The sequence below is a fragment of the Dendroctonus ponderosae genome, unplaced genomic scaffold (assembly GCF_020466585.1).
Source record: "Dendroctonus ponderosae isolate FM_Combo_2020 unplaced genomic scaffold, Dpon_F_20191213v2 Dpon_F_20191213_531, whole genome shotgun sequence".
In the NCBI taxonomy this organism is placed as follows: Eukaryota; Metazoa; Arthropoda; class Insecta; order Coleoptera; family Curculionidae; genus Dendroctonus; species Dendroctonus ponderosae.
Window position 1 is genome coordinate 1 of NW_026018746.1, and position 13,091 is coordinate 13,091.

The 13,091-nt window shown below is 41.2% G+C and overlaps 3 protein-coding genes and 1 long non-coding RNA gene across 11 annotated transcripts; 2 read left to right on the forward strand and 2 right to left on the reverse strand.

Annotated features, from left to right (window-relative positions):
* Positions 1-970: 970 nt before the first annotated feature.
* On the forward strand, positions 971-1,325 carry LOC125504699 (cathepsin L-like proteinase; the record flags this gene model as incomplete). Its single annotated transcript, XM_048667075.1, is given in 2 exon segments — positions 971-1,018; positions 1,073-1,325. Coding segments are annotated over 2 exon segments (249 nt in total), but the record flags the coding sequence as incomplete, so codon positions are not given.
* Positions 1,326-1,739: 414 nt separating this feature from the next.
* On the reverse strand, positions 1,740-8,111 carry LOC125504698 (ATP-dependent 6-phosphofructokinase-like). 8 transcript variants are annotated; one of them, XM_048667068.1, is made up of 19 exons: positions 7,923-8,111; positions 7,717-7,811; positions 7,582-7,666; positions 7,420-7,528; positions 7,031-7,303; positions 6,892-6,978; positions 6,712-6,820; positions 6,092-6,280; positions 5,894-6,037; positions 5,706-5,840; positions 5,419-5,442; positions 5,165-5,185; positions 4,643-4,802; positions 4,440-4,585; positions 4,151-4,383; positions 3,846-4,090; positions 3,563-3,785; positions 2,406-2,494; positions 1,740-1,993 (listed from the first exon to the last, which is right to left on the reverse strand). In XM_048667068.1, the coding sequence occupies exons 2-19, from the start codon at positions 7,804-7,806 to the stop codon at positions 1,836-1,838; spliced, it is 2,520 nt and encodes an 839-aa protein (XP_048523025.1). In that variant the 5' UTR covers positions 7,807-7,811; positions 7,923-8,111; the 3' UTR covers positions 1,740-1,835. The 8 variants fall into 8 exon arrangements, with proteins under 8 accessions (XP_048523025.1, XP_048523024.1, XP_048523026.1 ...); XM_048667067.1 differs by lacking the exon at positions 6,712-6,820 and adding an exon at positions 6,454-6,562 and having other exon boundaries at positions 7,923-8,110; XM_048667069.1 differs by lacking the exons at positions 5,419-5,442; positions 6,712-6,820 and adding an exon at positions 6,454-6,562 and having other exon boundaries at positions 7,923-8,109.
* Positions 8,112-9,520: 1,409 nt separating this feature from the next.
* LOC125504701 lies at positions 9,521-10,785 on the reverse strand. Its single transcript, XR_007281663.1, has 2 exons — positions 10,684-10,785; positions 9,521-10,145 (listed from the first exon to the last, which is right to left on the reverse strand). It is a non-coding gene; the product is annotated as an uncharacterized LOC125504701 (long non-coding RNA).
* Positions 10,786-10,831: 46 nt separating this feature from the next.
* Positions 10,832-11,696, forward strand: LOC125504700 (phospholipase A2-like). The gene is made up of 4 exons (XM_048667076.1): positions 10,832-11,079; positions 11,137-11,296; positions 11,349-11,507; positions 11,567-11,696. Exons 1-4 carry the CDS (start codon positions 10,917-10,919, stop codon positions 11,643-11,645), a joined length of 561 nt encoding a protein of 186 aa, XP_048523033.1. The 5' UTR covers positions 10,832-10,916; the 3' UTR covers positions 11,646-11,696.
* Positions 11,697-13,091: the final 1,395 nt, after the last annotated feature.

Consider the following 13,091-nt stretch of genomic DNA (forward strand, 5'->3'; position numbering starts at 1 on the left):
TCCCCATCCATGATTCATTTTCTGAAAAGGCCATTTATTTCTGTCTAGAATGATGTAGCAATGAGCGTTCTTGCTCATTTTGCCTGCGAGATATGAGCAAAAACGGGACGAAAAACATGAAATTTTGGCATAATCTTGAACCTAAGTGTCTGATATTCAAATTTCGCTTTCTGGGCCAAAACTATTCGAATTTCCTTACTCACACTGTTACGACTGAATCGACTTTTCAATTCTCTATCAAACGATGCCAAAACGAATTCTGTGGCTAGAATGGTTCTTGAGAAACTTCGAAAAAAGCAGCGTTATGTTCAAGTGGATTTTGCAACTCAAAAAAAAACCACGCAAATGTAAAACTTCTTGAATCCAAGCCTTTTTTGAGAAAACTGCCAACATTTCCCCATCCATGGTTCACTTTCTAAAAAGGCCATTTATTTCTGTCTAGAATGATGTACCAATGAGCGTTCTTGCTCACTTTGCCTTCGAGAAATGAGCAAAAATAGGACGGAAAACATGGAATTTAGGCATAATCTTGCACCTAAGTGTCTGATATTCTCTCTGTCTATATTTCTCCGGAACTCTATTCTGATGGCGAAAAAATTAACTGAATTGGATTGCAAAAACTGATTTTACCGGAATACGTTTTGCGGCGAAAATGCAAGAAGTCTGGATGGAAATAGAAAAAAGCATCAATACATATACATCAACTTAGAAGTATTTACTTGGAAACTAATGAAATCTAGTCTAAATCAACATCAGCTCATAACATGTCCCGAAAACATTTTTTACATGGAAAATCCGAGTGATTTTTAGCGGAAAAGGTGCGGCATTGGACAACCACAAGTGGATTGAGTCAATCACTTAATCTAATCATAATCAAGTGGTTTGCGCTATATTTAAACCCCGATTTCGGACCGTTCTAGATCATTCAGTATAAAGTTCATCGTAAACGAGTGAAAGCTGAAAAATGTCTGTACTTGTTGGTCCAGTCGACGCTCAGGAAAAGTGGGCGGAATGGAAGGTAATACCGGCATTGATTGGCGCGCATGAGTTTTTCTAATGTTAATTCCTTCAGTCAACTCACTCAAAGGCCTACGAATCCGAGGAGGAGGAGCAGAAGCGGTTCGGGATCTTTGAGAGCAACTTGCAGGAAATAGTGGCACATAATGAAAAATTTCAAGCGGGCGACGAAACCTTCAGCAAGGCCCTCAACCGATTCGCTGACCTCACGTCTGATGAGGTGCCCAAAGGAGGCCTCATGTCCCGAAAACATTAATTTCTAACAGGATTTTTAAATGTGTTTGTTGTTTTATATGTTGAATAAATTTGATTTAAAAAAGCCCGGTTTCTATTAGACCCGTAATCAGCTAAGTAAAGACCAGAATTTTCGCCAAGAAGTTAACGATAAAATGTGGAGAACTATATATTGAAAGCAAAAAACTCAACTATAAAAGCGTTCTTCAAATAGTTTAGAGAGTCACGTCTGCGGCATTCAACGGGAGATAAGTTGCCTCAATAGAAGCCAAACAATATATTTTGATAAAAAAAACCATCACCTTCTATTTTAGGATATTCATAATCAAATTAAGACACACTCAGCCCGCCCCATCTGGCTCAATTTGCTGAAAAACCAACATCAACAATCAAAGTTTTCAAGTAATTGTCAATATTTACCCAACTCAGGTGCTCAAAACCGATAAAAACAATCTCAACTTACCGCATTAGTCAACGCAAACATCCACTAGCCATATCCAAAGATTTTTACTGAAAATCTGACATCACAATGTATCACAGACGATTTACAAGTATCACAGGTCACGAACGCTAAATCGATGTATTTATTCAGCGTCTTCAAAGCGATGAAACAGCATCGAGAATTGCTTGAGCTTGTTCTTAGCCACCCAAGTGAACTGGGGACGCAGTTCCGGCTCGATCCATCGACTCTCTTTCACGTTGGCCTTCAGCAAGGTCAGATCCCAAAAGCGCACTTCGTGACCTGGGGAAACAATCAGTTGTCTTTTAGAAAAACGCCCTGACCTACTGGGTCCTGAGGATTCCTAAATGATAGGGAACAATAAAACTTCTCATAACATTTACCAACAGTTAAACGGCGCTAGAATCTAATAAACAAAATACGTTAAAAGCATCAATAACAAAAATCCGTCACAGTAACTAAACATTTCCTAGAGCCTAATTATGTTATCTTTGTCACTTCTGCATATTGCTTCGACTAGAAGAACTTTAACTAAAGCGTGCCCACCCTGCGCTTACCGCTCATCCGCCAAGGGGGCTAGTTAAGGAAAAAACTCAACAACTGTGCCCGCTAACATTGCACAACTACGCGCGTTTAGTTGGAAATTAAAGAGCGCTTTCGTGAAGATTGCGATCCTCAATACTCATATACATGCCTTCCTCCTCATAGGTCGAGTCATGCTTGGCAAGAACGCGCAGCAGAGGTCTCAGCTTCAGCCACCATTGATCCTTCGGAAGCCTATGCCTAAAAACCATTGTGTATTTATTAAACTCGATAAACTAGCGGTGAGGTAGGAAATCGGCGATTTCTACTTACCGGAGTAGGTGAGGCGAAGTGCATAGCGTTAAGCGACAAATCAAGCTAGAAAGGGTGATGCGAATGGGCGGTGTTTATCACATTCACATGGGTTTTGTCAAAATAACCACAACGGGCACGTTTAATGCTTTTACTACAACAATTTCCATAAACGATACAATTTCATATATGTGTAAGTCAATTTGCCATTCTTCCTTAAAACTCTTGTAGAATGGGCGCCTATAAAGGCCAAACAAACAATCCCAACTTAGTCGTTAAGTTGAATATAACTCAGTACAAATAAATAAATAATTTCCTACAATCAATCAACCGCAGGTTGAATCCAACCTGGAATTACCTGAAAACTATAGAAAATACTGACATAGTTCCTAGCAAAGGAAGCAATCTTTGACCGTTATCATCTACATGGAAATTAAAATAAACCTAGATGAGCATGGAATGAATCCAAAACGAAGCATGCGGAGTATTTCTAGTATATTCTCCTAAGAACCGAGCTTCTCGGATGCGAATCTACGAAAGCGCATAATCTAGATGGTGGCATCTACTAGTCGGTCCTCAATGGACATGTACATGCCCTCTTCTTCGTAGGTTGAGTCGTGTTTTGCCAAAATACGCAGAAGCGGCCTGAGCTTTAACCACCATTGCTCTTTGGGTATACGCTGACTGCAAGAACAAGCCCATAGTAGATTTTTAACCGGACTTTAGTCCATTTGCATATCAGAAAATTGAATTTGCTATATTGCTAACTTTCCAAACCGATCGCGTTTGTCACAAGAACAATCTCAACTTTAGATTTTAGTACGTAAACATTGGCGTTTTTCCGCTATCAACAAATTTTCAGTTGTCATCACAATCGCATTTCCTGTTAAAGAATCGCCCTGAGAGGAAAGGTTTCAAGTTAAAATGCTCTTAATAGGCTGCAAAAAAACTAAGCAATCAAGCAAACCCCCCAGTGTGAAATTAAAACACAGAATCCCCTTGAAAAGGAAAACTCACTCGAAATTGGTCTGGTCCTTCAGAGTGTGCAGACTAGTGCACTTGTACTGCCGCTTAACAATACCGAGCAAGCAGGCGGTGTTCGGGTCTGTGCAGTTGATTTTACCATCATGATCCGTGTTGTTCTTCAGCTGGCACACCATCCAGTCGACGGCTTTCGCCGCCATCTTCGTGCCCAGATTCCGGTCGAACGGCGAAGGCGAACCTCCTTGTTGCATGTGGCCTACGCGCAGCATTTAATGATTAATCAACTAGGCGAGTTGAACAGGCTGATGTTGCTCACCTAAGACGTTCATCCTGGCACTGAACAGGCCTTTGCCCTCCTCCGAATACAATCTGAATATAAACTCAGTATTGTAGTTGTCGGAGGCCTTTTCGTTCCGCAGAATCAGCCCGCGCTGCACTCCTTCAGACATCTTGGTAGCCATGTGGTAGACGTCCTGCTGCAGATCTTTGATGGTGAATTTCTCTTCGTAGATGTAGGCGGCGTCCGCTCCACCTGCCAGTCCGGCCACAGTAGCCAAGTAGCTTTGAGAAGAAAATAACTGGTTCGTTTCCAGACCTTGGCAAATGTTTAACGGGGCTCACCCGCAATATCCGCCCATGGTTTCAATCACAAACACCCTCCGTTTGGTGCCTTGAGCCGACTGTCGGATCCGATCGCAAATTTCCGTGATCTCATTAAGGGCCGTGTCGCAACCCAGGGAAAATTCCGTTCCGGGCACGTTGTTGGAAATGGTGCTGGGAATAACCATGATGGGGATGCGGAAGGCGTGATGCTCGTCGCGGTTTTCGCTCAGCTGCAAAGCCGCTTGAAAGCCCTGGAATTTTTGCAAGCGCCGCATTATCACCAACGTTTTCTGGTCGCGTACTTTACCTCAAAACCTCCAATAATCAGCAATGCCTGTATGCCAAACTCCTCCATTCTGGAGGCCACTAGCCCCATGCGATGTCCGGGAAGGGTGCGCTTCGTGCCCAAATAGGCCCCTCCGTGTCCCACCCAACCAGTCACGTCCGACCAGTCTTAGGAATGACGACAAGTGTTGAAATTCTGCCCAAAAACGGGACAAACCAACTCACTCATATGCTTGATGTTTCCGGCAATGAGCCCCTCCAGCCCGTCGTGGATGCCCAGCACTGTATCTCCCCTGTAGATGCAGTTTCGGACGAAAGAGCGGACGGCTGCGTTCATGCCGCAACAAGGCGCTCCAATGTGCATAACGGCCATGGTGTAGCCTTCCTAGAAAAGGGGCACAAACGGTACAGTTACAGACCCTTTGAGTGGTGGTAGAAGCCGGGTAAGATCAGAAAGTGCAGACCTGAGCGTTGAGGCAAGTGTTTTATGGCTGCAGTGCTCAGAAACTTGCACAAAACGAAAGCTAGGGATTTTTTTAACTTTACCCGAGTAACTTACGCTAAATACACTGGGTTTGGCTAAAATTCGCAAGTGCGCGTCTATGCCTACGTCTATTCTCTGGGCAACTAGAAACTAAATTGCCACCTACACACCAAAAAATGTGCGAGAAACAAGCGTAACAAGCAATAAAGAACTTGGCAAGCTATAGTTATGTGTGAAAGGGGTACTTTTGAAAGAATACTCACCGAGCCCCACAAAGTATCTCGCTAAAATCCACCGAAAATCAAGAAAAATCGGGTTAGTAATTAGAAGAAAACGTCTTGTTTGAGTGCAGCGGTTAACAGGAAAGTCCTGACTCACTTCGACCAATGCGCTAGATCGTTTGTTTTGAGGAAAATGCAAAATCAATAAGTAACAACCAGTTGCAAACACAGGCACATGCAACAAGTGCCAGTTTGCTGTGTAAATCGAATCATTGCAATTAATGAAACTGTAATACCTTCTGAAGTCCATGCTTCTGATCCTTAAGGGAGCGCAGAACAAGAAATTATGGATTAGTTACTCAAATTTGGATGGATCATTTACGCACTAAATACTTAGTAACATAGTACAAGTACAAGTACCGAAATTAGATTTTGAATTAGAATTGATTTAGATTGAATGAGAAAAAACTGCAATTTATACAAACCTCACTCTAAAATGAGTTAGTTTCATTTAACAAAACTCACTTAGTGAGTGAAAAAAACACATAGTTGGAACACCCTTGGTGTAGTAAATTCCACTTACTTTGCCTTGCCCCTGTTCGTCAAATGCGGTCTTTGGTGGCTTCAACCGCGTTAACAGCTTATAGGTGGACAAGTTCCTCATGAAAGACTTGCCTCGCAATTGGACAGCTTTGTCCCACTGCTTATCTACCATGGCCTGAGGATGAATTCAAGGCAACCAATAGTAAGTCCAAAAGCCTCCAAAAATACCTGGGCGACCGCCTTTGTTTGCTTCACGCATTCCATCAACGGCAGTCTTACTGCTTGATTTCCATCCAGGGAAATAACGCACGGGTCTGTGTTTTCATCGGCCTCCATCAGCGCCATCACTGCCTCGGCTCCCATCCTTGAACCCTGTTGGGCAACCCAAATTAGAAACGATACTAGCAGCAACTAGTCTTCTCTTACCAAAACCCGATCAAAAGCAGACGGGTTTCCTCCTCTTTGCACATGTCCCAGGACAGTAATGCGAGTGTCCTGATGCAAATTATCAACCACCACCTTCCTGATGTCTTCGGCTGTGATTGGTTGGCCGTTACGATCAATCGCGCCCTCCGCTACAATGATGATGTTCAACCGTTGCCCGACGTTTCTTTCCTGAAACCACAGCGGCCAGTTTAGATTAAACAATCCCCTAAACAGAGTAGTGTGCCGTTAATAGTTACGCGATCCTTAGTATCAGTAATCAGTAATTAATTCTTCGATAGTGGGATTGACACATATAAATCTAATATCACAACATATTAATCGCAATATTAGTGATTGAGTACCTGCATCAGTTTTCTACAAAGCTTATCGGTCCAATCTAGTGGAGCGGGGTCTTCGGGGATAAAAACGTAGTCGGCTTCGCTGGTTAAAGCAGCGACCAGCGCTAAGTAGCTGGAATGGTTAAGAGTGTTCACAAAAACATACAACACCGTATTAATAAAATGGGGGGAAATTTCAAAATAGATTAATAATCAACCAGGCAGCGTTGTTCACTCGGACAAAACTGGTTAGTCGGAGCTCAATACCCAAAAAAAATTAACCTGTTCGAGCTTGTCGCACAGTTTTTTCTGCCAGTCGTCTGGAGGCGGCGATTCGGGAACAAACACGTAGTCCGCTTCGGACGTTAAGGCTGCCACTATGGCTAAGTACCTAAAGAAGTGCACTATATTTGGCCCAAATTCCTAACAGGAAAAATTAAGGAGACAAGTGGGAAAACTCACCCGCAATGCCTGCCCATCACTTCCATAATAAAGGTGCGTTGATGAGAATAAGCAGTCGATACGATGGCGTCTGTCGCCTCAATGATTCTGTGAAAACAATCAGTTTTATGCAATAGCCCAATGATGAACATGTTCTTACCTATGCAAAGCACTGTCAGTTCCAATGGTCATATCGGTACCACAGAAGTCGTTATCAATGGAACCAACCAGACCGGCAATAAACAGCGATTTGTACTTTTCGCGCTGTTCCGCAGTGATTTTGCCTTCTTTCAGCAATTCGTCCAGCAGCACCGACCATTCCTGCTTAAACAGATCGGCGCCAGTCAGAGAACCGTCGCCTCCAATCACCACCAAGTTGGTGATGCCCTTTTCCACTAGATTAAAGGCGGCCTTTTTGCGCCCTTCATGTTCCCTGAAAAGAACCAAATTAGGCAATTAATCAAAATCTATTATGTACTCTAATCGCATTAATTGCCATTAAAGTCGATTAGCGGATTAAGGAGATTTGATCAATCACCTAAGACTTACTTAAAGTCCATGCACCGGGCTGATCCAATAATGGTGCCGCCTTTGTGGATAATGGAGCTCACTGAAGACCAGTTGGCTTCAATGATGTATTCGCCTCCATCTATCATACCTGAAAGCCAGTTCAACTGAGTATCTTCGAATGTGAAGTGAAGACTTGCCTACCTTGATAGCCCTCTCTAATGAAGTATACCTTGCACCCGAAGTAAATGCCCATCCGGACCACAGCCCTTACAGCAGCGTTCATGCCCTGGAATCAAAGAGATTAGGACAAACTAACCCGCTTTTTGAGGCCCTTACCTGTGAGTCGCCTCCACTGGTGAACACTGCTATGCCCTTGCCCTTATGGGCCCCCCTTTCTATGAATTTTGCCCCTGCGGATTCTGTCATGTTGCCTGAAAGTTTACGAGAATTTTGAGTGACCCACTGACGGATATTTTCAAAAACTCCAAAAGTAAGAGTTTTTTGAAAAATGTCACACTTCAGGTAAGCAGGCAGTCACTTACCTGCACACGCCTATGTGAACCCACTTTATCAAAAATAACAGACACTGTGAGGTTTGTTTTGGAGTTGGAAAAATTCAAAATAATCACTCTAGACCTGGACAGTGCAATCTCAAGGTGACCCCTGCTCCCACACTCAATGGGTTTTATTGGTTAGAATCTGGGGGCATTCCAGCTGATCAAGTCACTTTGTATCCGATGGCGAGCGCCCGGTACGGGACGTCACAGCTTGCTTCAACTGCCGATGTGTTAAAACGAGAAAGGCGTAAGCAGCCAGTCGCGCATTGATCGGAACTGCACTAAATGGTGAAACCGTCTGGGGCTAGAAACGAACTACGTGACCAGTTCCATGTAGTAGAAGGGAAAGAGAGGATGAATGTGCCTTGTCGTTTGCTAATTACGATTTACCACACAATGTTTTGCCACATTGGAAAAAATTGCCAATTTATCTCAAATGTAGCTTGGTTTTGCAACGCAAAGTTACGCGACTGAACTAGATGTTTACTCAATGAGTCCGAGTTGGTTAACAACAGTTTTGAGATTTTTGTCCTCAGTTTAGGAAATAAATACTTCTACTATTTCTTGTCTCCGGTTTGTGTTGTCCGAAAAGAGTCTTCTGAAAGCATAGAAATGCAGTAATTAGCTTTCTTTATTAAAATTATTGCAATTTACCATTTTGCGATAAAACATTCGCCAAAATGTCAATGATATATGCCAGACGAGTCAAGAAGAGGTTGTAGCCCTGTTTATGCCTCTCCTAGTTGATTTACATTGGAAAATCAAAAGTGTGACGTAGTGTCTTCTTTATGAAACACCCTGTATAATGCAGACATAATATTTATCGACAAAATGAATATTTTTTCTTTTCCCAGTGGCGCAGCTGTTGGACTTGATGAAGATTATTTTAAATTCTACACAATTGGGCGAATGGCAATTTCAAAGCCCATTTTGAGAGGCGTTTGATTTATATGGGAACCATGTATCGGAACAGTGTCTCTGGTCTTTAGTCAAAAGCACTAAAGTCAGATAAAGTGGGAACTTTTTAATGAAACGGAAATTCGCTTGAAAACTTTGCATTCAAATCGCCATTTTTTACAATACTTTAGTAGTTAGAAAAACACACGCAGTCAGTTCTAAGATCTACCACAAAAGCACATTGAATATTTAAATTTTTAATCCTACTTAACTCTCAGAATCTCGATCGTATTAAACGAACCAGTTGAGCTATAAAGCTCCAGTTTTGCCTGCGAGATAGAGAGTTAAATTGCGTACTTTTTTGTACCCAAACATCTTTTTAGAAACGTAACTATTTTTCAAGCAAAATGAGAAAATTTTATGTTTATACGAGTTTTCAGAACCGCTCTTATTCGGTGGCTGGCAAGAGAACGGGCCACACTATAAAGTTCTAGTTTTTATTGCCAAGTAGAGCGATAAATTGCGTACTTTTTTGTATTAAACACCATTTTAAAAATGTTACTAGTTTTCACCTCAAATGCAAAAATTCAAGAGTAATGCGAGTCTTTAGAACCGAAAAAAAGTATTGACAATCACTTTAACAGGAACGGATTGGATGGCGGAAGCAATAGGTAGTAAACAAACAGTTTGTCTCATCTTGTTTACTTGCAGTGATTGAAGATACACATATATTGGAAAAGTCCATTTCTTGCAAGAAATTCAAAAAATATTGTTAAACTACTTACAATAGTATATATAATATACTCAAGCGTAAATATGCGTCAAACTCTATATAAAATGTAGCCATTAATAATAAACGTAACTCTAAGCACAAAAAGGGGCTCAATCTCAAAAGGATTTACAAAACCGCCTTATATAATTTGATTCGCACTTCAGTATTTAGAGTTGAACAATTTCGAAAACTTTAAAATACTTTTCACAAAAACCACGCGTCAGACTAACGGAACAAGTTTGTAAAACACAAATTAAAAAGCAACGAAAAATAGCATACAATATGCTATAGTACCTAAAATGAGAGACAGTTCATGAAATACTACATAAATCGCCCCAAATGTAGAAAAACCACTGGCCTTGTTAGGATAAAAGTGTCGTCGTGTTCATATTCAATCGTCGCTGGTCAAAACCCATATTACATCATGGAGATATGTGACAACTTGGATTTTAAAGTTTTCCAACACCTCACGCGGCATATACAATAAAAGATCGTTGCACAGATGCCTCATCATCTGCATAATCCATGCTATGTTTACGCTGAAAAGGACAATGCGTGTTAGTGAATCAAGAACACTATATTATGCGTACAGTCAATGAGTTCCCGTCAAAATTCAAATAGAATTTCATTGTCTAATTAATCACTGTTCAATTTAAAACAATTGTTTCGATTGGATAAACCTGCAGATTCAATGGATGAAACTGTTATTACATTGCGCAAATTTTCAGTTCTTGAAAGGATTGTCTATGGTCTATGTAATACAACATTTTAGCAGAAAATCTAACAGTAAGAGAAACTTATAGCGCGTTGCGCTTGCCGAGTGGGCATTTAAGAACGACTTTTGAACAAGGAAGACTCACAAACTTCAAATTTGGAGCTTGTAAGCATCGAAAATGATGTTTAAAAAACATTGATGCAAAAAAGATCACTTCTGATTTTGTACTAAAGAATCCCAAAGATGCACCGGCGCCCCACGTATTCCACTCTTGGGAGGGAGTCGGGGAATGACTTTCAGACTTTTTTGGACGAACCTCCCCATTTACACGCATCACAAAATCGTATAGAACGCAAATTTACCTGGAAATCAGGCCGCACTATCAGCGCTATCGCACTTCTTCTAATTTATTCTCCAAATGCTCCCGATACTGGCACATACCCACTGTGTTTTGACGCGCTTAATCAAGTTTCCGAAAAAAAAAACAGAAATACACAGACGATAAGATGAATTATTTACAATTCGAATTCATGAGGCGATTTAAAACCATGAACTTTTGAGCCGACTATCAGTTGAACGAAGGTAATTTTCGAAAATGGGCCCCATCATCATAGTCGACCTCTTAATGCTCGTGGCCTGCTGCCAAGGCGTTAAAATCATTTGGGACAACGATATCGAAGTGGATCTGAATGAAATTGACGATGACTCGGGACGGTCTGGTGAACGCAGGGTTCCCAATTGGTTCTTCATATTCCCTGGTAAGTCTTGCAGGTTGTTTTGAGTGCAGCGGGGTGGAACCATTTCTCCTCGCTTAGGCACCAAATGGTGTGGAGCAGGAAACATAGCGGAAAACGATGCGGATTTGGGAACGGAGCGGGATACAGACAAGTGCTGTCGCACACACGATATGTGTCCGGATATCATTGAAGGACACGCCACCAAGTACGGCCTAGAGAATCCTTCGTTTTACACACGGTAAGAGCCGAGTCAAGGCTGAGGCAAAAACCTTAAAACCATCGATTTTCAGCCTGATTTGCGATTGCGATGAGGATTTCTACAGGTGCCTCAAGTCGGTGAACACCAAAACCTCCACCCAAGTCGGGCACATTTACTTCACAGGCCTCGGAACGCAGTGCTACAAGCAAGAGTATCCGATTGCCGGTTGCAACAAGTACACCACATTTCCGTAAGTTTGCCTCTCCGCTTCGATTTTGATCTTCTGGTCCGAGTTTTGCCTGTTTTTAGGCGAAGAAAATGTTTGGAGTACATATACAATAAGGGGATGCCCAAGAAGTACCAATGGTTCGATATACGGAACTTCTAGAAGCAGACTCAAGATTGACTTGTACAATAATAAATACAAATGTTTATGAAATAAGGATTTTCCTTAATCAGCTTGCGTTTATGAGAAAAGTATAAAGGTGCACGAAAATTCCACGATAGTTTAAAAGACCGAAAAGCTTAGCCATTTTATGGTGTGCGTCTTTTCCAGTCTGTAATGTATATACCTAGATTATATGTAATATAAATAAAACGTGTATATAGATTCGATTGAAAAGAACAGGGCTGGATATTACCACATTGCGCGATTAATCCAGCCTCGGAACTGAACGAAACTTGTGGCATTCGGTCACAGTTTCTCGTTTACGCTGGGGAAATTGCTTGGGACTTTGATGTTGTGCTGTTTGATGATGTGACTGGGGAAATTGCTGTGAACTTGCCGGGAAAGTCCTTGATGAACTCATGAACTTGATGAAAAATGCCTTGCGAGGCCCACGATATCGAATGCGCATTCGGGAATATCTCGGGACTGTCTCCGAATGGGCTGAAGCAAAAGATGGTACGACAAGAACAACCCGCAGAAGAACTTTCTCAATTTCTGCATGTAATTATGAGAAAAAATTTTATTCAAATCGAATCTACTTCACAGGGTTTGTGAGGCTTAAAAACATCGATTGTTTAAATCCGCGTTCGAAAATCTAGTCTGGTTGTCCCAGAACTAGCTTTAGAAGACGGCGGTGGGTAAAGCAAACACTACAGAAAAACTTCTCCAGTATCGCAATTAATAATTAAAAACTCTTTCATACAATTGAAAGAAATTGACAATTTTTATAAGAGAAGATGTATATAATCGATTTCTGAAATTTTCATTCAAAAATTTGGTCTGGTTCTGTCACAATGACCTATAGAAGAAGATGGCACAAAACGAAAAAACTACAGAAAAAAATCTTCAAATGCCACAATGAATCTTAAAAAAGTCCTTTTCCCAAATTCACAACATTTGTAAAAGAAGGCCTACTATATCAATTCCTAGAACCCGCATTTGGAAATCCGGTCTGGTTCTTTTCGAATAAGATGATGCAAAAATAGAAATGAGAATAATAAATTTCGTTTAAATTTCTACATTAATATTTATATAAATATAATAACATTTACAGTGCTAACAACTGGAATCAGCATACTTTGTGCCTTATAGAATATTAAGTATATGGGCAATTTATCTAAACATTCTTATCTGGTGAACACCTTAGAAACAAACCCGTATTGCGCTTAAAAAAGTTTACGATTACTTTTATTAACTTCCACGTTGTACGTGCCTTATTCTCGCATAACTTTCCAGAACAACAGATGAAAAACATGTGGTCTTTCTTACTATGCGTCTTAATTGTTGCCTGTTCAAGGGCGAATGCGGAAAAAGTGCTTTGGCAAAATCAAGTGGAGCTAGATATGGATGAGTTGACGGCCCACCAATCTGATTTAGATGGCCTGG